Source organism: Lepidochelys kempii, chromosome 4, assembly GCF_965140265.1.
Source record: "Lepidochelys kempii isolate rLepKem1 chromosome 4, rLepKem1.hap2, whole genome shotgun sequence".
Lineage (NCBI taxonomy): Eukaryota > Metazoa > Chordata > Testudines > Cheloniidae > Lepidochelys > Lepidochelys kempii.
Window position 1 is genome coordinate 11234276 of NC_133259.1, and position 26602 is coordinate 11260877.

At 38.0% G+C, this 26602-nt stretch overlaps 1 protein-coding gene and 1 long non-coding RNA gene across 9 annotated transcripts in view; one reads left to right on the forward strand and one right to left on the reverse strand.

The window, feature by feature from the left end:
- The window catches only part of ANKRD17 (ankyrin repeat domain 17), a 131211-nt gene that overhangs the window by 83069 nt on the left and 21540 nt on the right, over positions 1 to 26602 (forward strand). For 6 of the 8 annotated variants that reach the window (XM_073340370.1, XM_073340374.1, XM_073340378.1 and 3 more), the window contains 13 exons: positions 1449 to 1536; positions 2967 to 3094; positions 3729 to 3872; positions 4834 to 4936; positions 6502 to 7257; positions 14929 to 15077; positions 17425 to 17536; positions 17765 to 17910; positions 18310 to 18452; positions 21155 to 21368; positions 22781 to 22956; positions 23635 to 23797; positions 26061 to 26156. In XM_073340370.1, coding sequence (XP_073196471.1) covers positions 1449 to 1536; positions 2967 to 3094; positions 3729 to 3872; positions 4834 to 4936; positions 6502 to 7257; positions 14929 to 15077; positions 17425 to 17536; positions 17765 to 17910; positions 18310 to 18452; positions 21155 to 21368; positions 22781 to 22956; positions 23635 to 23797; positions 26061 to 26156 — 2418 coding nt within the window. The remainder of the gene's footprint in view (positions 1 to 1448; positions 1537 to 2966; positions 3095 to 3728; positions 3873 to 4833; positions 4937 to 6501; positions 7258 to 14928; positions 15078 to 17424; positions 17537 to 17764; positions 17911 to 18309; positions 18453 to 21154; positions 21369 to 22780; positions 22957 to 23634; positions 23798 to 26060; positions 26157 to 26602) is intronic. The other 2 variants (XM_073340371.1, XM_073340373.1) reach the window with 2 other exon arrangements.
- On the reverse strand, positions 9678 to 26365 carry LOC140910130 (uncharacterized). The gene is made up of 4 exons (XR_012158428.1): positions 25456 to 26365; positions 20590 to 20729; positions 9956 to 10078; positions 9678 to 9814 (listed from the first exon to the last, which is right to left on the reverse strand). It is a non-coding gene; the product is annotated as an uncharacterized lncRNA (long non-coding RNA).

Here is a 26602-nt window from a genome sequence, read left to right on the forward strand (position 1 = left end):
TGCATCCCGGCCGGACGCTACACCTCACATCCCCTCCCGCATCCCAACCCCCTGTACCAGACTCCCTCCCAGAGCCCTCGCCCCAGTCCTCTGCACCAACCCGGAGTCCCCTCCTGCACCAAACTCCGTTCCAGAACCCACACCCCTTACCCCCTTCTACACCCCAACACTCTGCCCCAGCCTGGAGCCCCCTCCTGCACCCAAACTCCCTCCTAGAGCTCACACCCCTCACTCTCCTCCCCGCCCGAGCTTGCACCCCTCACTCCTGCACCCCAACCCCCTTTCTCAGGCTCAGCCAATGCACTCTCCACAGTTGAGAATGTTACACTGATTTGTGACAATCCCTGAATGATTTTGTATCTATAAACCACAAATGACACTAATAAAAAGTAAAACTCATGAAATGTCCAGTGGATTCTATGAGATTAGGTGCAGTGTGACCATATGATCCCTGCACCCAAACTCCCTCCCAGAGTTTGCACCCTTCACTTCTGCACTCCATACCCCTGCTCCAGGCTCAGCCCGGAGCACCCTCCCACACTGTAAACCCCTCGACCCCAGCCCAGAGCCTGCACCCAATCCCCGGCCCCAGCCCGGTGAAAGTGAGTGAGGATGAGGGAGAGTGAGTGACAGGAGGAGAGAATGGAGAGTGTGGGATTGAGTTGATCCTGGGTTGATCTTAAATTCAAAAAGTGATCTTGTGTATAAAAAGGTTGGAGACCACTGCGTTAGTCTGACTTACCTTGGCTGGCTTCCAAAGCTGTTCCAGCCCCTTAAAAGTAGCCTGAGCAGAAAAATACTGCTGCCGTGTCATTTATATGAAGCATTTCAAATGAAAATGCAGAAATGATCCACTCCACATTCTGGATAATACCAGAAAATAGCTGTTTCTGTTATGCTGCAAGTGAAAAGCCCGATTTTCCCCCCCACCCCACTTTCAATAGCGACTATTAAAGATGTCAATTCTGTTCCTGCTTTAATTACTAGGTGCTGATGATAAACTGTATTTAGGTAATGGAATAAAGATGATTGAGGTAAACAGAGACATTGTCCATGTTCAGCATCTGTTGAGAATGCCTGTAGAGCATTATATTAATGCCACATAAAATGAAGTTAACTCTGAAGCTTATTAATAAGGGAACTCTCTTCTTTAAAAAAGCCCATAAATATGGGCTTTACAATCTGAACATTTTAATACTTCACACTTACACTTTTCATCCGGGGATCTCAAAGCTCTTTACAAAGGTGGGTTGGTATTATCCCTGTTCTACAGATGTCATCAAGATAAGTCGGTTAGTTTGTGGATATTATTGGGTTATTAAACGTCAAAATGTAGTCATTTGTGATGGTAATAATATTTCAGCTGAAAAAGTGCAGGCTGGATTTAGATCCCTTTTAGAAACTTGCCCTTTTGCAATCTTGTAAGCCTGTTTTCATATTTTGTCTAGGAACATGAATCAGAAGGTGGAAGAACTCCTTTAATGAAAGCTGCAAGAGCAGGTCACGTTTGCACTGTTCAGTTCTTGATTAGCAAAGGTGAGTTCATGAAGTTTTCTTTTCTGCTTTTATAAGAATTCTGACTTGAAGACCACTGTGTATGTAATGTAGATTCTATGTAGATTTCCAGTAATTTAAATAGCCGTGCTAGTACTAGGATAACTTTTTTTTTATGCTTAATTTTATAGATAATGGAATTAAGGTTCTGGACATCATTTGTCTTAAACATGCCCCTTCTTGCACCGCAGGCAGCGCATGAAAGCCTTCACGGCATGTTGTAATGTACAGATACTGAGTCGCTGCTCATGTGTTTCGATCTATTTTTTTATTAAATAGAAGATATTTGATCCATTTGATCCTCCTGATTGTCCATACAATTGACACATTGTATATAAAACTCAGTGTTTCTAATAAAAACATGGAATGATTATAGGACTTACAATGACATTATCGTCTTGCTTCCAACTACATTAATGTTGTTTTAATCACTCTACCTTGAGTTAGAATATTTAAGCCACTAGGCTATGTAGGCTAGGACTTCCAAACTTGGTAACCTAAGGTGAGGTACCTGATACTTAAAAGGTGCTGGTCACCTGCAGTTCCCAATAAGTTCATTGGGTGTTGTGGTATGGCTTAGGAACTCTGAAAATTAGACCCCTTTAGGCCCTAGTGTTTTGTTTGCATTGAAGATAGTGGAAGCTAATGGGTGCTCAAAGCTTTTAAAAATCAGGTGCCTAAATATTGATTTAGGAGTCTAATTTTAGCAACTGCATGTGTGGTCATTCTTGCTCCTTATTAACCCCGCTTCATCACCTAAGCAGCTACAGTTACAAGTTTTCCTCTCCTCCTCGTGTGGAATCTGACTGGCCTGCTGTCCCTAGTCCTGCCCCATTATCATCCCTTCGCCGATGTGAATGGGAGAAGGCACAGCTGGAATTAGTCGCTGCTTGCCAGTGACTAGGAAGGGCTTCTGCAGCAAATCAGTCATAAAGTGAGGCACTATGACAACAAAATTGCTGGCAGATCTTGAATAACGGCATCACATACACAATCACATTAGGTCCATGCATGTAATATAGACATATTCACATTCTTGGCTGGGAATGTTAATATTTATGCTATCTTCCCTGTATTATTTAGTAAAAGTAACATTTCTGATCCATTATGTAGCTGATGAGACTTTTGTGTTAACAATTATAACTTCATATTGTCAGATTTGCTGAATACAGTACTATATTATGTAACAGTCAGTGCGTCTTTTCCTAACATTTCTGGCCATCAAATACATTTGAAGTTGATTTATGCATTTAATTATTTTTAAAGCTGCTGTTTCATATTAGTCTAATATATGTGGAATTAAGTATTGATTCCAGAACGGGAATGGGTTACAGACAAGTGTTACAGTTCATCTTTTTGTGAAGTGATTTCTTCTCCCACCATCCTTCTTCCTCCCCCCTCCTGCACTGAAGGAGCAAATGTGAATAGGACCACAGCTAACAATGATCATACAGTATTGTCGCTGGCCTGTGCTGGAGGTCACTTGGCAGTTGTGGAATTACTGCTAGCTCATGGAGCTGATCCTACACACCGACTGAAAGTAAGTATTTTTAGCATTTGTATGTTTTCCTTGTCTTCTGAACTAATCTTATGGTTACTGTTTCAAATAAATGCAAGGACTGGCTAAATAAACTGACATACTTGTAATGAAAGTTTATAGCAATCACTCTCAAAATTATAAATGTGGATAGTGCTAAATGAAATCCTTATCATCCAAGAGAAGCCTTGCCACTAAGGGCTTGTCTACACTACCGCCTAAGTTGATGTTAGTTACATCTCTCAGGGGTGTGAAAAACCACCCCCTTGAGCAATGTAACTTACATCAACTTAGATGCTCTCCCGCTAACCTACTTCCGCCTCTCATTGTGGTGGAGTAATTATGTCAACGGGAGAGCGCTCTCCCATCGACGCAGTGTGTCTTCACCAGATGTGATAAATCGGTGCAGCGGCTCTGATTTAGCGTGGTAGTGAAGGCAAGCCCTAAGTGTATTAGCCACAGGAAGTCATGAATTCTTGCACCAAGAAATTAGACTGAACTTGCTATGTAATTCTCATAGTTTCATAATGTTAATGCCTTTGTGTTTAAAGATACGCTTGTAAAAATGTAAAATTAAAATAATTTAAGTTTCTCATACACATGGTTTTCTAAAGTAGTGTGCTACTTTTCTCTTTAGGATGGTTCAACTATGTTGATAGAGGCAGCTAAAGGTGGTCATACTAGCGTGGTTTGCTACCTGCTGGATTATCCAAATAACTTGCTTTCTGCTCCTGCACCTGATGCCACCCAGCTGACCCCACCATCCCATGATTTAAATAGGGTAAGATTCAAGAGCAAATTTTATTTTATTTTTTATTTTTTTTATTTTTAATTTTATTTCATTTTTCTGTGTGTTCATACTTAATTTGCTGAAAGTTAAGGTACTAAAATATGCACTAAAGTTATGAAAAATATCTGGAAACATAGGTTTAGCACATTTTGTAGGTTACTAGATGAGCTTTTTTGAAAAGATGCCACAATTTGAAGTGCAAACTGAAAATCCTTTGGTAGCGTTACTGGGTAATTCTTTGCCTTTTTCCTCTTGATCTGTCAATTTTACTGAAAAACAATGAGGAAGAAAATCTCAACAGTCGAAAACACTTGAGTAAGAAGTGCTCTTTTAACCTTCATTTGCAGCCAACTGTGGCTTAAATTTGCACTGCAGATTTATTATGGGTTACCATGTTCATGATGATGAAATTGTTAGAATGTTTGTTGTTTATACTAAGGCCATGTCTGCACTCCCCCTTATGTCAACAAAACTTATATCGCTCAGGCGTGTGAAAAAGCTCACCCCAAGCGACATATTTTTAATCGGCATAAGTGCTCGTGTGCACAGTGTTATGTTGGCGGGAGAGCGTCTCCTGCCAACATAGCTACTTCTGATCATTTAGGTGGTTTTATGATGTCTACAGAGAGCTCTCTCCTGTTGGCATAGAGTGGCTGCATGAGTGATTTTACAGCGGCACAGCTGTATCAGTACGGCTATGCCACTGTAAGCTTGCTAGTGTAGACATGGCCTAAGAATGTGAAGTGCTTAGGACCCATATGAATAATAGTCTGGAACTGTTAACAACTATTGGCACTGAACTCAACATTTCAAAAGGTGTTATATCAAATACTGTTTGTTATGCATGCCACTTTTGTAACAGTGACCATTTGTTAATATTTATTGAAGTATAACATCTCATTAAGCATATAGGACGAAAAGAAATGTAATCTATTAGTGTCCAATGTTTTAGGCTCCTCGTGTACCAGTGCAGGCACTGCCCATGGTCGTCCCACCCCAGGAGCCTGACAAACCCCCTGCCAATGTCGCCACAACCCTTCCCATCAGAAATAAAGGTCAGTTGTAGCTTTGCAGCTTACTTTAAACATCCTATCTAGGTAGAAGATTTAGGGTTGCTTTCAATTTTATTTTAGTTGACAAGTTCCTGCAGACAATAATCGTTTCTGGAATCAGTCAAGGGAATTAATTTAATTTTTGTAAGGACTGTTTTCACCCACATTAAAGACAAAATATCCATCTAACCTCTCTTTAAATTGGAATTTTTCAAGAAATGTGCCTCTCTAAAAATATTACATAATGTGTGGTTTTGCTAGATTAATGTGAAATGTCAGTTGTCAACCAGTATCAAATAGTTAAATCTTCGAAAGAATTGTCATTGATCACAGTTATCAGTAATATTGTAGCTGGTTTGGAATTTACATCTCCTTAAGATAGTAGTCTAGTAACAGATTTGACTATATTTAAAAGCATAATTTCTTGATTTTGTGCTGTAAAATGTGACTCGGGTCCCCTTTGCAAAGTAGTTGAACTCAGTATAAATTTGGTATCCATTTTTGAAACATTATGTAAAAGTGCAGCAAAAATGTTATAGATAAAGGATCTCCAGAATATTTTTTCTATCAAGGACCACCAGTAGGTCGTGTGTGTGTGTGTATAATAAAATATATACTGTGTATATGCTTGTAATACTTTACAATTTAAGTTCTGCTGGAAGAAAATGGGTCCTTCCACAGTTAGAAATACTGTGTTTTAATTTCCCTTCCATTCTGAACCATTAACCACTTTTCCTTATAACATTTAGATGGTATAGTGTTGGCTTAATCACTGTGGACTTGTTCACTATAAATCGGTTGGACTACACAGAGCACTGTCCTTTCTTACGTGAAGACTGAATTCTTTCCCTCTCCTGATTAGGGAGTTGGGTTGAACGTACGCAAATTCATGTCTTCTGTGTGGAACACCTAAACACGATAACTATCCAATCAGAACATATTAGTTTGTATTTTAATGCCTTAATATTGGGTCTAGTACTGAATGTCAAGCTGATATAGCTGGACTCCCAGTGTGAAGGGATTAAATATTCCTAATTAGATTAGCACCTTTTTAAATCTACCAAGTCAGATTTACAAAGCTAATTCTTCAAAAAAAAATCCTACCCATCAAATAAGTTTGGCTTGGTTTCTTGGCTTTTTCCATGCATTTATGACTTGATACCATCTCAAAACACAAAACAGGTCTAGGGATAGTATCTCCTTCCCTTTCTTTTTTGTATATCTAATTATGCCACTTGCATACCACACATCTTGAGGCAATCATTTTCTTGTCACAGACATGTAACTATTGTTGGAACAAATACCTTAAAAATAATTTACAAAACTGTTCTACATTATGTATAGTAATCCACTGTTAAATTTGCAGGCTAACCTCTGAATTAATATTTATCCTAACGTGCAAGATATGGTTTTCTTCATAAGGGTCTTACTGTACACTTTCACCTTCTATGGGTACAGTACCTTGGTGCCTAACTGTTGGCCATTAAATGTCCAAACAGTAGCTCTGTAATGAGGATGCCATTCATGTGCACTTCCATTGGTTCTGAGGGGGTTTCTTTTTCACACAGCTGCTTCTAAACAAAAGTCCAGCAGCCATTTGCCAGCAAACAACCAGGATGTACAGGGTTACATCACCAATCAGTCTCCAGAGAGCATTGTAGAAGAGGCTCAGGGCAAGTTAACAGAGCTTGAGCAGAGGATAAAAGAAGCCATAGAAAAAAATGCTCAACTGCAGTCCTTGGAATTGGCACATGCTGATCAGCTTACCAAGGAGAAGATTGAGGAATTGAACAAAACGAGAGAGGAACAAATTCAGAAGAAACAAAAGATTTTGGAGGAACTGCAGAAAGTAGAGCGAGAGTTACAACTGAAAACGCAGCAGCAGCTAAAAAAGCAATATCTAGAGGTTAAAGCGCAAAGAATTCAGCTTCAGCAGCAGCAGCAACAGCAGTCTTGCCAGCATCTGGGACTACTGACTCCTGTTGGGGTTGGAGAACAACTTTCAGAGGGGGACTATGCACGATTACAGCAGGTGGACCCCATCTTGCTCAAGGATGATCCTCCGCAAACTGCTGCGCAGATGGGCTTTGCACCTATTCAGCCTCTGGCGATGCCACAAGCTTTGCCTCTGGCAACAGGTTCCCTACCTCCAGGGACCATCGCAAATCTTACAGAACTGCAAGGTGTTATAGTTGGACAGCCAGTGTTGGGCCAAGCACAGCTGGCAGGGCTGGGGCAAGGAATTCTGACAGAAACTCAGCAAGGGTTAATGGTAGCCAGCCCTGCTCAGACCCTCAATGACACGCTGGATGACATCATGGCAGGTGGGTTTATATTGTTATGAGCAGGTATAATTTATGATTTGCTTACAGCTAGTAGAGGGTATATCAACTTGCTTTTTCTTTTCTTTTCTTTTTTTTGTTTGGTTTTGTTCTAACTACCATAACAATGAACGATTTTGGTATACTGATCCGTGTCCTTAGGGCTTTAGAATAATAGTTCAGTATAAGTAGTCTTAAGTAAACATTTTTAGTTTGAAGGATTGACCTCCCGTTTGAGGTTTTGCTACCCATTGCCCGTTTGACAGGTTGGTATGCTGTATGTGCAAAATGCCATCTTATTTTGCATAGTTGCTTTGGCCATAGTTGAAACGATGATAATATTACAGCCCATTTCTAGATGTGGAGCACCACATTGTTCTTCAGTGTTCGTTAAGAAATAGATTTAATATTTGGAATAGGTCTTCTATCAAATAGTGTACTCCAAGCAAGACCATCTGAAATAGACCTTCTGCATTTGATTGTAGAATTAGAACTGCCATATTTAAACTTAAATTATTTAGGAATTGAGCCATAAGTAGGAATAAATTTTAAATAAACCTATATGTATTGTTAAGAAATACACAGATTAAAATTGCTTTACCTTTATCTATGCAAACAAATTTAAATTTTTCAAAACTTGTCTATGAGAATAATCCAGTATTAAGACATTTCATACACATTAGATTTTTCTTGAAGGAGGACTAAACAGGGCACTAAGAATAAAATAGGGTTTAGATACAACCTGAAGTATAGAAAGCTAGCAGTGCTGATTTCCTTATAGGATGTTCTGCATCCTAATTACATTTCATTTGCTGCTCCCCTTGTTAATTACACAACTTGTCAGTGAAATATTAGTTTTCAATCTATTCCTTTATTACAGTAAACCTGTGTATCCCTTGAATCTTTTAAATTACCTTGTGGGAGGTCAGCATATATTAAAACTTTATTATAAGTACAGCTCTATTAATCTTAAATTAAGAAAAATATTAATTACATGGTGCTAATTACCATGGCATGCCATGCCATTTGAGAAGCATGTCAGTGGCGGTAATCTAGGATATCTCAGTCTACAGGAGTAAAGTTATGTTGTATCAACATATTGCAGAAATGACAGTAGCATTATCATGTAGGGAAGTGAAGAAACAGTATTTGGGGAATTTTTTTTTTTTAAAATATTCAAGCTAAAATGTTCAAACCTGGGTGCCTAAAATTAGGCTCCAAAATAGTGGCTTGATCGTCAGAATGGCGGAGCCCTCTCAAATTCCACTGAGGTCAATAGGAGTTACAGGAGCCCAGCACCTTTTGAAAATCTGTGTGCTGTTTAGGAGCTTAATTTAGGCATCCAGGTTTGAAAATATCAGTAGGCAAAAGTTAAACTGAACATTCAAGAGACAATTTCTCTCCTTCTGTCCTGATGAGAAAATGGAGATGTGAAGATTTCCCTTATTTGGATATACTGGGATACCTAATACCAGCTGGTGCATCTGTCAGGTAAAATGGTTACAACTTTTAAGCAGTAATTACACCTACTGAATTTAAATAGAACTTAAATTTAGTTTACATTTTTAAATATATTATGATATATAATTACATGTAACACCATTTAAATATTGAGGATTCATTATTCTGTTTTGGGGGCGCACTATCTGAACACTTCCTTTATGAAAGGCTAGATTTATTTACAATTTACATCTGAATCAAATATTTTTCACATTCTTAGGTCCCAATTCTACAAACTGTGTGTTTGCAACGTACAATGAAATCTGAGAGTTGCAAGTGTGGAAGGTTTTCAGGATTAGTCTGAGTTTGTATAAATTAAATTTCAGATTACTAAACCACTAATGTAAAAAGAACCCATTTTTATATGTAAATAAGTGCACGTAGTGCAAATAGGTAAACTTCAAAAATGCTGTACAATTTAAATTGCAAAGTCTGATTTCAAGCTGCCACAATACTGGAGATGAATTTGGCTCAATACAATACTCAGCAAACTAGAACATATTTGCAGTGTACCCCATAGATTTCATGGTGTCTCTCCATGGAATGTTTGACTTACTAAGACTCAGGGATGGTGTCACTTGAGTTACACCAGAAATTAATTTGGCTCACCATGTCTGGGTCATTCGTCTGATCAAATGGAAAGTCACCAGTTTTTCACCTTGATTACTTAAGTTTGAACCAGCTGAAAATGGAACTACTTTTATAATGTCAACTGATAAAGACATTTAAAATTTCCCCTTTTTGAATGAGAAATTAAAATTAAGGTAGCAATGGAAAAAATCAGAGGTACCCATAGCTATTGATGGCAGTTGTTGGGTCTTCAGCATTTCTCAGGAGTAGACTAGAAATAACAAAATATGTAGTCAATTTTTAAAATGACAAATGTAAAACACAATGTATTTGAAAATTTAGTTTTTACTTGTCTACTAGGACCTGAGGTCAGGGTTCTTGTTCATCCTGCAAGAGTTTGACAAGGCAAGGAAGGACACCTCCCTGCTTCCTCTTGAGATGTTGATGTCATTATCTCTCATGCTGTTGTGATGAATCTTGAGTTCAGATACTGATGAATAAGAATCACTTCAGTTTACTTATAAACAAACACATTTTAGGTATTAAGGCTATATATGCAATCTATTAATTCATTAGCATGTAAATACTATAAATGTATATTTTTAATAAGCATTTCAGTTTCAGTCAGTACCTCTTTAATTTGTTATACCTTCTCCCTGCCTTCTGCTATTGGGAGATGTTTGCTGCACTTCTGCTCTCTTCTGCTATTGGGAGATTTCTTGCAGTTTTCTGTATTGAGGGTTGCCTTCAACACCTTTGAAAAGAGAAGCAAATAAACACATTGTACAGTCAAGGGTTTCAAAACACTTTACAAACAATAAATGTAAGCTTCACAAAACATCCGTATCAGATCATTAAGTTGCATTTACAGTTCACAAATGGCTAAATTGGGTCATAGGAAACATTAAATGACTTGACAAATGCTACACAGTAAGTACAGACTCTAGATTGGACTAGTTTGTCAAAATCCTGAGATTTGTTGTAACTTCTAGAAATGCTCCTGGAAGTATATACTTCCATGGGAAAGAGCAAATTACTGCCATAGCATTTTAATTTATACTATCAGTATTATATATAATATACAGATATCTGTATTCTTGGTGTGTATTGATGGCGTGCTCTGGGAGTTGCCGCGTAAAGGAACAGTAAACACAACTTAATTACATTTTTTATTGGTCCATTGACTAAAAGGTATGGACTTCCTGCAGGAAAAGAAATGTATGTAATGTGATCTGTTTTACCTTTTAGGCTGGTAAACTGCATGAAAAAGCCCCTGAAAAGAACTAATATAAATGTAAAATAAGGAACATTGACGTGTTATGGATTCTCAGGCTCCATGTGATAGATCTGTTAATATTTAGGAGTGGTATTATATTTGCCAATTCATAGTCACAACATGCCTTCTAGTTACTATTTCAGGGCATATAGTGACCTATGTAATTGTGTGCACAGATCCATAAAAATGTATTCTAGGAACATCTTTTTTTTAATCTTAAATTCAGAAAACTTGACTCTTCTACTAGAATATTTGGAAAAACCTGAAATGCAAAAAACCAAATTCGTCACATTAAGTTCTTAAACAATTTTAAAATCCATTTGAGATAAAGCAAATGAAAATCTGGCTGTTAGTCTCACATCTCAAATTAAAGCAGTGCAGCACGAAAGAATGCCTCAACCTTTGCAAGGGACGTTCACTGCACAAGAATAGCATTGTGTGCCCAGTAAGAGAACACCACTAAAAAAATTGCTAATGTTCAGCGTAGTGTAAAAAATTTCAAAACTTTGAAGAAACTGAATGAATAATATGATCATTCTTATGACACAAAGAGAGTCCCCATTCTTGCTAAATTAAAAAAGCGCATAGTATTATCCCCTGAGTCAAGAGGGATAATTATATTAGCTATTTAAAGAAATAAACATTGACATTTCTCAAATATGAGCATGTGTTCCTTTTTAAAATGTCAGGCTTACCTTCCGAATGAACTATTTGATAAGAGCCTATTGCTCTAAAACAGATTTTTATCTTACACAACCTTCACTCTACTTACTTATACTTGTGAACTTTTTTCTTTTTTACTTCTCTCCTGCAATATTTGGAGTACTTATTTTACAAGTGTACAACTTGGTGTTTTTGTGGGGAAAACATGTAAACTGTAAGGAACATCCCTTTAAGTCCAGAGGAAATCTAAGATCTGGAAAAGGAGTCCAATGTAAAGATTAGTTAAGTAGACCTCCTAATGGCAGTACACAGGAAAATCAAATATAAAAATTGAAATACTGCAGTGCCTTCAGTCTTCATGGCAAATAAAATTGTCAAGAGCACCAAGGGCTGCTTTCAAAAGTGATTAAGAACCTAACTCATTAACTTTCAAAGTAACTTTGAAAAGTAACTTTTGAAAATCAGATTTAATGCTTTTGAAAATTTAATCCTACATCTCAACAGGAGAAAGAAGCGTGTGTGGCCTTACAGTAGATGTTCACCTAAGTAGTGAAACAGATTCCTTTACTTTACCACATCACAGTCAGAAAATTTAAAAAAAAGAAGAGGTGTGGGTAGGGAATTCATTTTGTTTTGCTTGCTTATGATGACAGAATGTGCCCTGATGTTGTTAAAACTCTTCATTAAAATAGTTAATTTAAAAATATTTCTTAACTTTACTAAAGTGGGCCAAGTACTCATGTTACTGCTGGGAAGATAGTATGAAGACATTGTAGTTTATTGAATGCTTCTTAGTCTTTGTTAGAACACTTTAGATGAAACGATTTTTGTTGGTTGCCTTTGGGGTATGCACTTGAATGACCATTTCAACCTGATCAGGAGCTTTCCCGGCACCTAGAGTACCACCCTCATGATTGTTAGACCTAAAAATTTAACACATTTACCTTTTGCTTCATTTATTAAATGTACTGTACAGCTATGAACCATATATTTTTCTCAGTTAGTTATTGCTGCAGCAGATTTAAAATAATAATGTAAGAATTGTAAACTGATGTGTGTACTGTGTTAGCATGCGTATAAACCGTTCATTTATGAACTCTATCGTGAAGTTTCTTGTGGGAAGAGGGGTGTTGGTTTTTCTTAAAAAAAAAAAAAAAAAAAAAAAAATCTCACTGCAGCAACAATAGTGTGAAAAATGGTACATGGCTTAAATTAAAAACAATTTAATATAATAATTCTCAACATCAGTCAATTTGTAGGCCTAACAACCTTGGTGGTGTCAGTTGTAATAGCTAACATGCCTTTTTTCTTGTAGTGGGTCACAATACTAACTTCTTATGTCTTTGAAGATTTCATAACTTGGAACTGTTTTTTTTTTTTAAGAGGAAATTATGGTTCTTAATCACCCTTTAAAAACTTTTATGGTATTACATTCAGCATTGGAAACTTTCTTGTTCTGGTGTGTGGATTACTCACTTCTCATTGATTCCCATCACCTTGCAGCAAGCTTGAGTACTCGGTCTCTTGTAACTTTACGCTGTACCCCCCCCCCCCCCCCCAGTGCCACTGGGCAAAAAAGATCGTTCATTTATAAAATGTTGATATGGTGGGAATCAAACCTTTTTCCAAACTGTCTTTTAACTTTAGGAATTAAAATACTTTGCACTGCTTGAGAAGTTCTGTTTTTTAAATCCAGAAAAGGCAGTAAATTCAGAGTTCAGGGTTCTTGTTTTGCTGGCTTTTAGAAAAACTTCGGTATCTGACCCACATGTGCTGTGATACAATGAACAAAGAATGGAGCAAGAGATCTAACTCTGAATTTCCTGGTTTTTGTTCTAAATCAAACCTCAGCTATTCTTTTTTTACGGAACATCTTGATATAACAGGGATAATGAACCTGAGCTGCTTTTAAGTGTGTTATTTTTTAAAGACTCCTGGTGAACATGAATACCTTGGGCTGAAACCTTTGGATATGATGTTCCTTGAACTAGAATTCCCTGAAACCACAACTCGTGTTGATATTATCTTTAATTTGAAATCAGTCATATGGTGCACCTCAACTTTGGGCCAAATTATCTTGAGTTCAAATCTTGTGCCAGTAATTGAGTCCATACCCAGTGATAACTTTGTAATGAAGTACTATGGGAGACTGATTTCCTCTTCATTAAAGATGCCCGTTGCCATTCTTTAGCTATTTAGGTGAAAGTTAAAGAACTAATAACTGGATGGCTTTGGGATTGGCACAGACTTCCACCTCTAATTCATGAGTAAAGGTTGGTTTGATAGTGAACAGAAGTCATTATTATCTGGTAAGATTGTTCATTGGGTCTGTATGGAATAAGTTGTGGCTTCCATTTGTTTCTATCATAATTGACATTTGCTGTCTCCCTTGTTGGCAGTTTCAGCAAGAAGGCCAAGAATTGAGTTAGTACAGAGATTAAACATTGGCCTCTTTGGACTGAGGCTCAGTCAGGTTGGTGGGATGCTGTGGCGAAAGTTGCATTACTGCTGCCCACAATGTTACTGCTGAATAAAGGACTTCAGTATGCAGGGCTGGTGATCAAGCACTTTTCCTAATTATTAAACCCACTTCAAAGAACAAATTTTAAAACGTTAGAAACTTTAAGAGTAGGGGTTACTATATATTCCTGCATAGCTGCTCCATTGTATGTAGTAAAGGAACACTATCAATTTGAAAAATGCATTTCTCTAAATTTTGTGATTATGGGAGCTACAAATAACACTTACGATTATTCGAAAAATATACTTGAATTTTTTTCCAAATCCTTTACTTTGTGCATTTGACAGCACTTTGTATATCCTCCTTTTCATAGCTCTCTTATATAATCAGTGAGATTCTAAAGACCCTCACTAACATCAAAAAGGAGAACAGAAAAATCCATTAATTCCTTTAAAAATGTATACACAGAACATATTATTTTAAAGGATGCTTTACCAGAAACTGGAAGATCTTGACTGCAAAAGGTTCTTTAGGAAAATATTGCATTCAAAATGCTAATAATGCCATTTTGATATGATATAGCAAAAATAGTATTTATTGATGGTTTTCTTTTTACTTTGCTAGACCTTTTAATCTATACCATTGGCAAAAAGATTTTTATAAAAATGTTCATCTTTTTCCCCCCATGTAACATAGTTGTTTATATTTGGTCAATTCTGACTGATCAGGAGCTTCCACACGATCACTGTTGCTATTTTGCATTAGTGCCTTGTGATTGGAATATGAACTCGAGGACCCGTAGTTAGCCAAAATATATAGCTGTAAGTACCTAATTATTCTGACTGTGCTCCAGTCTCCTTTTAATGGCATGGAATTTTTGAGTCAGTTAATCATATACCTCTTTGAATAAAGTGTCTGATCAGAAAAAGTGCTATTTTTTTTTTCTAAAAGTGGCTTTCAGAAAATGCTGCAAACCTAATATTCACACATTTCTCATACTGTCTATTTCTTAAATTAGTTTTTAAGTTGTCCAAGTTCTTAAGGCCAACGAATTAGAGGTTTAAACGTGATATATTTTCAAAATACAATAATTTATAAAGAAACATTCAAGATTTTTCTGGTATTTCATTGTTCACTTATTGTGATGTTACAGATCTGAAGAATAAATTTTACTTTTACTAAATGTAGTCATTCTGTTTAACAGCAGTGAGTGGAAGAGCATCTGCAATGTCAAACACTCCTACCCATAGCATTGCAACTTCTGTCTCCCAACCTCAGACGCCAGCTCCAAGTCCTATAATTTCTCCTTCAGCCATGCTACCGATCTACCCTGCCATAGATATTGATGCACAGGTAAGCCTGAAATCAGTGCAGCATAATTGTGGTGAAGGTATTTGCTTCTACATAATGAATGAGTCACAATCAGTAAACAATTCTGATTTATATTTAGTTGCATTCTAGATTTCGTGGAATATAAAATCCTGCATAATCCAACAGGACAATTACAATGTGTTCTCATCTGGGCTACAGAACAGGTGGGAAAAAGGAGGCATTTTGTTCGATGACTGATCATTTAGTTTTCACTTTCTCTTGTTTGTGTGATACTAAGTGATAAATTTTCTGATAAAATATCCTTGCAGTTATCTAGCAGATATTTGACTCTTATCCCAAGATATTTTTCATCAGCTTTCTGCCAGTCAGCAGGCAAAATAACTCTTCACAACCTGTCAGCCTGGCTCCTAGGTTGGCAGGGTTAGTGCAAATCAACATAACAGTGTCTCTGTAACCATTGGGATCCGTTGCTAACATTGTGCTAACTCTGTGGCATTCCCAGTACTTGCTAGCTTGGGTAACAGAAGACAGAACTTGGTTCCAAACTTTAGTTCTCTCTGCCCTATGCTGCATTGTTCTGCTACATGTCAGTCAGGAACTGTTTTTTTTCTGATGTCTTAGAAGGTTTTGCTGTCAGAGTAGAAATTAAAAAAGAGAGAGAGAGAGGGATGGCTGCTGCCTTTTATAAAGTGTTCCATCTAAAAGTCTGTCACAATCTCAGTAAAAGATTGCATCAAACACCACAGCTTTTCTTTTTTTTGGCGCACATACACCGTTGAATAAGCTGATAATTCTTTAACCAGGCACTGGGAGGATTTGATGAAACATACATCACTCCACCATATGGGCCTGACAGGTAATGTTGTCGTCATGAATGAGTGCATCATACCAAGATGGTAGATAATTAGAAATAACAGGAAATTTGGAAGTGGTTACTTGGAGACAGTGGATGCATTCTACAAAAATCAGAAAATTTTAAAAGCAGGAGCATGGAAAATTTAAATTTTAAAAGAACTGCTTTTAATCCTGCGCCCTTGCTCACATAACCTACTTAGTTTACCAGTGATCAAAATTTAGGGTAATTTGTAAGCTCATTCTGTGGCATTATTAATAAGGCAGTGGTTCTGTAATTCTAGCAGTTGATGGACTTTCTCGTAAGAGTGATCACTTAACCTCATTGCAGGGCTCAGAATGTTTCCTGGGGACCAGAGTTTGAGAACTATTGCAATAAAGGATTTGTTTTTCAGTGAAAAGTAGTTGATTTGAAGAAATGAAAGTCTTCACAATGTGTCAGTACTTTGAGTCTGGCTGCACAGCTTACTTCACCTCTCCTTGCTCCCAGGATTGCAGTTGTTGAGTGTAATGTTTTAAGCTGAACTAAAAATGTCAACAGTTGTGGATGGCACATTTCTGGGAAGTGTCAACTTTTTGAGTTCTTACCTTCCTATTAATAAGGAAACATAGGAATTTTTTGTGCTGAATTAAAGACATTTGGGCCAAGATTTCACTCTTGGTTGGGGGAAATGGAGGAGGGCAATTTAAAGCCTCTCAAGTCATCCTTTTTCTGGGCCTTAAAATCAAGGAAACCTCCCACACACCAAAAAAAGTTACAGGGACCTTCATAGGCCTGGATTTCAAAAACGTAAATACAAAATTTGAAACATTTGTTTTTTAATTTTTCAAGCACTAGGCCTAGCTAATCCATTCTCTTATTAACTAGAAATCAAAATCGACTTGCCTGTCAACTTTATGCTTATTCTGTTTGTCAAACACTTACTTCAACCCTCACGTTTCCCTTCCCAACCTTTCTATTATGTTTATCAATAATGTTAGCACTGCTCCAGAAATAAATCCTGCCAATTCATTTGTGCTCCCTCTGTTGGCTTTCCAGCTGCTAAGGCCTAATGCTGTAGTTCCTTCAGAAATACTAGCTATAAGGATGAGAATGAATTTTTATTTGTAGATTTGCTATAGGGGGTAAAAATTAAAAATCAAATCCATGCATTTCTTAGACAGCAACAATTTGTAATGCATATTGTATTTTGAGTGTAAATTGCAGGACTGGCATTATGACCTTTAAAGATTAAACAGTTCAGCAGAAAATATGATTTATCACAGTTGTTGAAGATGCTTATTAAAAGCCCTGTTTAAAGAGCTGACTTTAGAAGCTTAACATCTAATTTGAGGAAGATTATAGTTAGTTTCGCAAGAAAAATGTTTAGAGTTATTGAAAACATTTCTTGGGCTTTTAAAAGATTTGTCTTGTAAAGGAGGTACATTTAAATCTTCATGCAGTAATGACCATGGAATTTTAAAATGAAGGAAAATGTATTTTGCTATTTTGAAATGTGTAATTTTTTTCTTTTAGACGGAGAGTAATCATGACACAGCATTGACACTTGCATGTGCTGGTGGCCATGAAGAATTAGTACAAACACTGCTAGAGAGAGGTGCTAATATTGAGCATCGGGACAAAAAAGGTAAGGAATCTCAGTATATTGGTGTATGTGGGTTCCATTTAGAATGAACTCCAGTATCTTACAATGCAGCAAAACAATTATATGCTTAGAACCTGGTATTACTTATGCTTTTACATTTATTTTAGACTTTATTCATGGTGACCCAACTTTCTTTTTATTGCTATAACTAAAGTTGTTAATGATTTTAAAATAGATGGAGATAATCAAACATTCTTTATTCTGTTTCAGGATTTACTCCGCTTATTTTGGCTGCAACAGCTGGTCATGTTGGTGTTGTCGAAATCTTGTTGGACAATGGTGCAGATATTGAAGCCCAGTCTGAGAGAACCAAGGACACGCCGTTGTCTTTGGCTTGTTCAGGGGGAAGACAAGAGGTGAAGTGAAATTTACCCATGTATAAAGGCACCCTTACTGTAGAAGCAGGTTGCAAGTTACATGGTTTAGATTAAGAGCACATTTATTTTCCTTAGTGTGGGAGACAAAGATGCCTAGACTTCCACAGCGCCCCAACTTTGTATTTTATTAACATTTTTTAATTTTATTGCCATGAAATTTAGGAGAAGTAATTGCAACCATAATCTTGTTTTCTGAGGCTAGGGGCATGGTGTTGAAGAGTTCAAGTTCTTTCTTTTAAAAAGGATTGCTTGCAAAAAGGAGACCTGTTTTTTCTAGACACATCTTTTTGGTGTATTCATACATTTAGAACATTTTCTCCAGTTAGGCTTTCAATTTTAAGGAGAGAATCAAAAGTAATTTATTTTGTAACATTGCAGGTGGTGGAGCTGCTGCTAGCTCGAGGGGCAAACAAAGAGCACAGGAACGTTTCTGATTACACACCTCTAAGTCTAGCTGCTTCTGGTGGCTATGTGAACATCATCAAAATCCTACTCAGTGCTGGTGCAGAAATCAATTCTAGGCAAGTTCTCTTTTTCATCCCTACTCCCCTGCTTTTATAGTTGCTTGTTAAATCTAAAATAAAAGTTCACTTGGTGACTATATGAAAGAAAATCTCATTCCTAGAGCGTTTAATCCTGATACAATATTTAAAGAAATGTATAGTCTTCCTAGTCATTGGTTTAGTTTTTGCCCAGTTTTAGACCAGAACAGTTCAAGTATGCTTTTTGAAGACCCAGACCATTTTAACTCCCATTCCTTTCTCCCCCTTCCTTCAAGCGACTCTCCATGTTTTTGCTACCAAACTTATAGCACTCCTTTCTGGGTTATGGTGAAAATCCTCCTACTGACTTGGATCAGTCTGCTAGTTGAGTATAGATACTTTTGAAACAAGAAACAATCACTCACGAAGACATAGCATCTCCTTTCTCTTATTTTCCTCTCCCCTCCCACCTCCCCCTTCTCTTTCTCCAGCCCAGGTACCAAAAGTGTACACCGTTTTATTTTTAAAGCTATTTTATATTTTAAGGTTTTTCTAATAGTTTTAGCATGTAAGTACCATTGCTATGTCTGACCTTATTTCTGTTTGCAGCCATATTGCTATAGCATGACTTTGTCCGGGACACTGAGCAAAGGAGACAATTATCAAAGCTTTAAAGCAGGATGGGAAATTGCTCATAATAGAAATTTTTAAAAATATAAACAGTACCATTTTTCTTTCACAAAGATTTATAGTAGTTAGTCTCAAATATCGAGCTCCCATGCTTTGTGTCATAAAGTCACTTTCTCTCCCATACTGAGGCCTACAGTTCTGTTCCAGTGAGTCTTCATCCTACTTGTAGCATTGGAGGGTGGAACAAGATCTGCCATTCACTGGCAGGAAGTGTTGTATGGCCCAGCCTCTGGAGACCCCAGACAGTTCTCCTTCTGCCTTCAGAGCTGCAGGCAAGGGGGTCAATGTGAGTCATGAGTTAGCCTGGGATACCGGAGCCATGGGTTCTATTCCTGGTGCTGATGCTGCTGGGTGACCTCTGCCAACATTTCACTTTTTTGTGCCTCTAAGGTGGGGTTAATGATACTGACCTGCCTTGTAGGCAAGCAACTCCAGACATTCCTGCTGCAGAGGAGAAACTGAAACCATGACCACAAAGAGATGCTTAGTTCAGCCCCAGAATAATTAGAGCTGTCAAGCAGAATCCGGCTGGCCAAAATATATATAAACTCAGTGCCTGGTACTCCTGCTCATCTTCATGGAGTATGGCATGGCAACTAAATTCAGAAAGACCAAGCTACCCTGGTCTTTACTTCCTTCTTCGTGGATAGATATTTTTGTGTTTTGTGCAGTCAGGAATCAGGCCTACTGCAGAAAGTCTCTCTGGGACATGGGTTGCCTCAGGACATCCAGCCCCCTTTCTCTGATTAGCTGAAAAGGGTCAGGTATTTGGAAAAGGTCCGCTCCATGCTGCTAACCTGAAGAGATTTCCCATGTGAGGTACACAAAAACATAATTGACATTCAAATGTAGTGGTCTAGGGACCATGGCACTTCACGTGGCCACACTATCCTGTTTTAGAATTCCAGCATTCTCTAGAAACATAGTACTATACCTTTCATATGGTTTAAAATAGTCCTTCAGATAGCTCCAGACTTATATTAAACACAGTATACCATCTTGCAAATCAAATGGCCTCTTTATGCGTTAGCATCCTATGTTAAATGGGCAGAAAACCACAGAATATTTCAATGGTGACTAATGTGGTGTTTTTGTATGGCGTCTTCAAAGCAAAAAGTGTTTATCACTAATGTCGGAGTACTCTTTCTGAAGAGCGGTAGAGGCCTCGTGGCCAGATAAATCATGTATCTCATGAGGAGATCTCCTAGGGGGCCACATGGTCATCAGTTAGTATGTCCTTACAGGTTTCCAAATTGAATGCTCGCTCTTTTGAGAGAAAGGTGCTCCAAATTTTAGTCTCTCTGGTAGTAGAGAATGGCCTTAATAATAGATTTCTGGAGTTGTAACATCACTTTCTCCCTCCCTAGATGTACACAGTGATTAAAATCAGTATAACAAACCTGTGGACCTTCATATGAGAGAATGTATCCATCCTTACCTGAAAACTGCTTTTCTCTGAGTAATAAGATCAACAGATATGGCCTACCTTTGGCAGGTTTTCAGTAACATGCTGAGAAGTGTGATATGGCTTTTGGGTCAGTCAGTACATTTCAAAGTTTGTTATGCTCTGCAGTACATTACTGTAATAATCATCTTGAGTTAGCAGGGCTGGTTCTGCTTCCAGTGCTGCAGGGAGATTAGAGAAAGGAAATTTTCAGGTTTAGTATGGATACACTTTTTTTCTATTTTGAGCTGCATTTCTGCTAATACTAATAAGCTCAGAATTACCAACGGTAACTAAGCTTTCTTTTCAAAATGTTATTTGTTTCATGGTGAAAAAGTACTTGACCCTGATCTTTCAGATTGCATGACTCAACAAAATGCTCAGCTTTGCTAAAAAGTAATTTCCTCATAAGACAACTAATAATCTAAAAGCAGAGTACATAATACCTACAAATGCAAACATTGTAGAAGACCTTGCTTTTATCAGCCTTCTTCAACTTAATAACTTCTAGTTTGGGAACTTTCATTTTTCACATTCTAATTTTGCTATCACCCTTTTCAATGATGATGAGAATTAAAACTGTTTGTTTGTTTCCCCTCCCCCCCAGAACTGGTAGCAAACTGGGCATTTCTCCTTTAATGTTGGCAGCTATGAATGGGCACACTGCTGCTGTTAAGCTACTGTTGGACATGGGTTCTGATATTAATGCCCAGATAGAGACCAATCGGAATACTGCCCTGACTTTGGCCTGTTTCCAAGGAAGAACTGAAGTGGTTAGCCTACTGCTTGACAGAAAAGCTAATGTCGAGCACAGAGCTAAGGTAAGGAGCAGGATGAGATATGTGTCTTTCAGCTAAGCAGATTTATACTAAGAATGTAGTTCTATGTTTCACGTGACTTTTTCCCCCTTGGAAGTTAAGAAAAGAGGAAAAATAAGTATTTCCTATGTAGTAACTATCTGCTTATAGATTGCACGCACACCTATTGAAACCACCAAGGAAGAGGCTGAGTTTTAATAGAGCTATTTAAAAGAAAAGAAATATCTTTGTTTTAAGGTTACTGTTTATTTACACACAGACCTAGACCCATTGTGTGTACAGTAAAGAAAAAACATTTGGTTTAGCTTCTGGAGCTTTATTTAATCTTCAGATAATCACAAGCATCAGAGTGATGATAAATCTTACACTTAATCATTTTATGTTAAATTTCTTGAGACCTTCATATTTTTAAAAATTAAAAGCTGATCTTAACCCAAGCTGTGTTCGTTGCCTGACTCTCTACCTTCTGCCTGGCTTCCACAGCCATGGAGGCGAAATGGAATCCTGAGGTGTGCACTCTGTAAACGAGGCACTGCAGCAACTTTTCAGCCATCAAATCCCTCCCCCTGCCTGGGACAGAGTTTGTGACTTCACTTGGCATTTCCTCTCTTTGCCACATTTGGCAGCCATTGGGGTGGAGGATGACAGTAGAGAAAAGGCTTCTCAGCTGACAGTCAATATTCCAGACAGCTACATCAGTTGACCTACCACATAGCATCCCTGGCAGTCAGCACTGAAAAGGAGCTGTCAACCAAGGAATGAAGATAGGTGTGATCAGGTCAAAAGTTGCCTCCTTTCCCTCTGCCCACTAAATGGAACATAAGTTAAGAGTTTAAACTTGCAGGATCTGCTTCTATACCAACTGTTAGAATAGGGTTTCTCCCCTCCAAGACGAGTCCGACTATGTCCCTTCCCTCCCCACCCAGTACTCACCAGTACAGGTGTTGCTGCAGTTGAGGTTTTCTCTCCCCATATAAAAACCTGTTTACATGAGCTCCACAGCAGAACATCCCTTCTTTGCTACCTGCTCCTCATGCCCAAACCTGTACAAGATTGGTTGGGCTAGTGTAAAAAGCCTAGTAACATGATAGCCAAGGACTTCTCCACCTCTTTGTGCTGCAAAGCGCCGGTCCAGGATTTGTCCCCCAAAGCATGTTTAGTCTCCAGAGTATAACATAGTGCATGGTCCACACTCTTGGCCAGCTGCAGGTGATGTTATTTTTTCCTTTTAAATGTTGGTAACAGTTTATATAAGCGGGCTTGGAAGGTAATGATGGAAATGCGTATGTTTGAACTTAGAACTTTTTGCTGCAAGCTGAAGCTACTCCTGGCTTTTAGTGAAAAAGGGGGCGGAGGGGGGGCAGGAAAAAAAGAAAATAACTAACTCTTTCTTTCCCCCTGCTTACTCAACCTAGACTGGTCTCACACCGTTAATGGAAGCTGCCTCGGGTGGATATGCAGAGGTAGGCAGAGTTCTTCTGGACAAAGGTGCAGATGTTAATGCTCCTCCAGTACCCTCATCGAGAGATACGGCTTTAACCATAGCAGCAGACAAAGGGCACTACAAGTTCTGTGAGCTTCTCATTAGCAGGTACCATATTTGAAGCTGTGCTGTTAAAGGGTCTTGAATGCTGATTGTCTTACTTTTCTGTATTTCACAGGGGATGTAACACTGAGTAATTTTAGCGTATACTTTGTATTAGACCCAAATATGTATTTTCTTCCTCACCGTGCTTAGACCTAAGACTCAGATCAGAGCTCTTAATATTTCCTTGCATCCTCATTGTTGAGGGATGTATCTTCTGAACCCTCCATCTTATAATATTCACTGTTACTGTGAATATGCTCCCATTAGCAGCCATTTCCAAGGTAGATACCAATGCACATTCATGAATAGACCAGTAGAAGGCATATAGAAACAGCTGTCAGCAAGCCCCTCCTATAAGCCTGACCACAACTTGAGATACACCTGCAATTATAAACAAAGGTTTAGAGAGAGTGCCTGAGTCTGGATTTCTGGCATGCTCTCAGGTTACCATACTGACTGTTGGCATGCGTAGTGTAAATATGTATATCATTATAATGACTCAGAAGGTCAAAAAACAATTTTAAAAACTGGAACATCTCCATTGCAAACATATATAAAATGCAGTATTTTAATGCTAAAAGGTTGGTTGAAATAGGTAATGACCTAATTATATAGATCCTGTGTATTGTTTGTTCTCAAAGCATGATTCAATTTTTGGTCAAAACAATTTGCTTTTTTTAGGGGAGCTCACATTGATGTACGGAATAAGAAGGGGAATACTCCACTATGGCTTGCAGCAAATGGTGGGCATCTAGATGTTGTCCAGCTACTGGTACAAGCTGGAGCAGATGTGGATGCTGCTGATAACAGAAAGATAACGCCTCTTATGGCAGCCTTTCGAAAGGTAGACTGTGGAATTTTTCTTCCTTCTCCCTTCCTTATTCAGATATTATTTCTTGGTAAATTTAACTGTACGATGGTACTCAGAACATGGGTACATTAGATCTACTAAATCTCTTCTTTAATTATCACAATATTTGAAAGAGTAAATGAAAAACTTGCATAAATATTTTTAGGGTCTGGTTTGAGCCCACAAAAATAAGTATTTGCATCACCTATGCAACTTTATACTTTGTCAACATGTTGCAGAAACATTCATGGGAAAGAGTTACATTCTTAGGTATCCGGTTGTTTGGGACTATGACAGTGTGCTCTACTCACCATTAGGATGGCGCCTCCTCCTTACCGTTCTGCAGAATAGCTAACTAGGTTGATGCCTCTCCTTGTGGTTGTAAGCCGTCCCTCCACACCCTCTTTGTCTGCAGCCCCCTCTCACTCCAGGAGCTGCTGTGGCCTTTTCATGATTCAGCCCCCTCGCTAGGTCATTATTATGGTTTCCTCTTTTGGGGAGAAAATCTCTTCCTATGCATTGCCTGTACCACTTTCCCAGTGGCTGATTGGGAAACCCGAGCCTGCAGTCTACTGCAGATTCCAGCTTGGGGACCCTATAACCAGAAGTCAAGGTTTGTTCCTGTCTAGACTGTACTACCTTTTTCTGAGCCCTGTCCTACTTTCCTGGCCTTTCCACTCTTTGGGTTCGCCAGCCCAAACATATCTCCCTTTGCCCAGGGAGTGACTGCAGACTTTCCAGGCAGCCACTTCTGCTTCCAATTTCCTTTTGGAGAATCCCCACTTGTCCTTTGCAGGTGAGCGTGTCTCTAATTAGCTGTCTCCAGCCTAAAGCTCCCCCATTTTCAGCCAAATTAGCTGATTGGGCCTTCCTGGCCTAAATCAGTTTTTATAAGGCCAGTATGGGGAGCACACCCCATCACAGGGACCCAGTATGACATGAGTAACCTATTACTTTGCAAATATTAGTATACAAAATTGCGTTTTAAATGATTGGTTACTGCCAGGAGTAGAGTATGTGGACACCTGGGGAGTTGAAAAGGTGTGAAGGCAAAAGTTTGATCCCTTGGATCTCTCATGAGCAAGAGAAGGCTTGGCAGTGAGTATAGTGAGGTATAAGTGTATTAGTGAGGTATAAGCCAAGTTTGAACTATAAAATATCTGTTACGTTGGTATTGCATAGGTTTACTGGAATTGCTCAGTAGAGAAGGGTGTCATGAACCCTGCTCTTCAGTTGATGTTGGTAAATGAAAGGTTAGTGGCTAATACCATCTATGACCTGATTATTGATGAAGCCTCTGGTTTGGATGACTTTTCAGGACCTTCATTAGCCAAAATATTGCATGCAAGGTACTCAGTTCCAGCATGAATCAAGGGAGGGTTGCTGAGGCTGTTTTGCATATGATCTTAATTGTAGGAGATCTCTCTCCCCAAGATATGTAATAGAAAATGCATCTAGTGATGAAAGTCCCAGGATAGACTGTTCTCTTTGCAGAAACATGTATACCACCAGTGGATTTGTTCCCTAAATCAGTCAGTAAGCAACCAGTCAACCTCTAAGCTACTCTATATCAACAACTTCTATCATGTTAAAATGATTAAAATTGCATTATTCGTTTGTTACAAGATAAATATTGTAATTAACCATTGTACTTGGTTTGAAAATAAGCATCTTGACTTTGCCTCCATGCTTTTGTCCCATTGACGATGTTCTGTTCCATTGACTTTGTGCATCCTATTGATGATATAGCACATTGAACTGTATAAAGATAAGATTTAGAATTATGAAAACTTGACTACAGTACATGTGATGCAAATAGCATCTTTCAAAGATAAGTAACTAGTACACATTTTTCAAAAGAAACCACTTCTCCACAATTACTAGTAAATACCCACACATTTTAAAATCAAGGGTTTTCTTCTTGAACATGGAGAGAAGAGTGAGAAGTGTCTGAAATGAGGGAAAAAACGTTCAATTTAACACTCCAGAACCAAAAATACCTGAATAATTTAGGTAACTTTTTAACTAAAAAGATGTGTGTAAGAGAGGAAAGGAGTGGAGCATCTCCAGACTTGAGAAATTGGGTATTAATTAATATTTGAGAGAGTTTGAAAGGGAGATGCCTGATGCCTCAGTAACAGAGCTACTGATTACTACAAGATATTCCGGAGACAACCATGTTTGACAAATGTATAGTGCGTTAAAAGAGCTATTAATTTGGTATGAAATAACCTGATGTTTGAAATAAAATTTTCAGGGTCATGTAAAGGTGGTGCGCTATCTAGTGAAAGAAGTAAACCAGTTTCCATCAGATTCAGAATGTATGCGATACATAGCAACGATTACTGACAAGGTAAGGTAATTGTTGCAATGTGGCTACTCTTAGCAAGATTTTGGTAAGACTGAAAAGTATTACTAAAAGAATAGTTCTAATTGTGACTAATCAAGGTTGGAGTAGAATTTACCATCAACATCTGTTTGACTGGCAAAGCAAGCTTAGCATGATTTTCAAAATAAATAGAATTTTGAGTAGAAAAACTGTGTTTTATTTTGGTAAAAATTTAAAATCCAAATACTGTAACAGTAGTACAAGTTACAGTAAATGGTTGTGACAATGGCAGTAAATGCAACTTGCCACTAATTACTTACTAATTTTCAGTTAGTTTCCCAGACACTTGCTCAGATCAGTGAAGTTCTACTGAATTTTTAAATATTATTACCGAAGGCAACTTTGTTTATTGTCTTTTCCATAAAAATAAATATAACATTCTAACACTTCCAATGTGACATTTGATTATA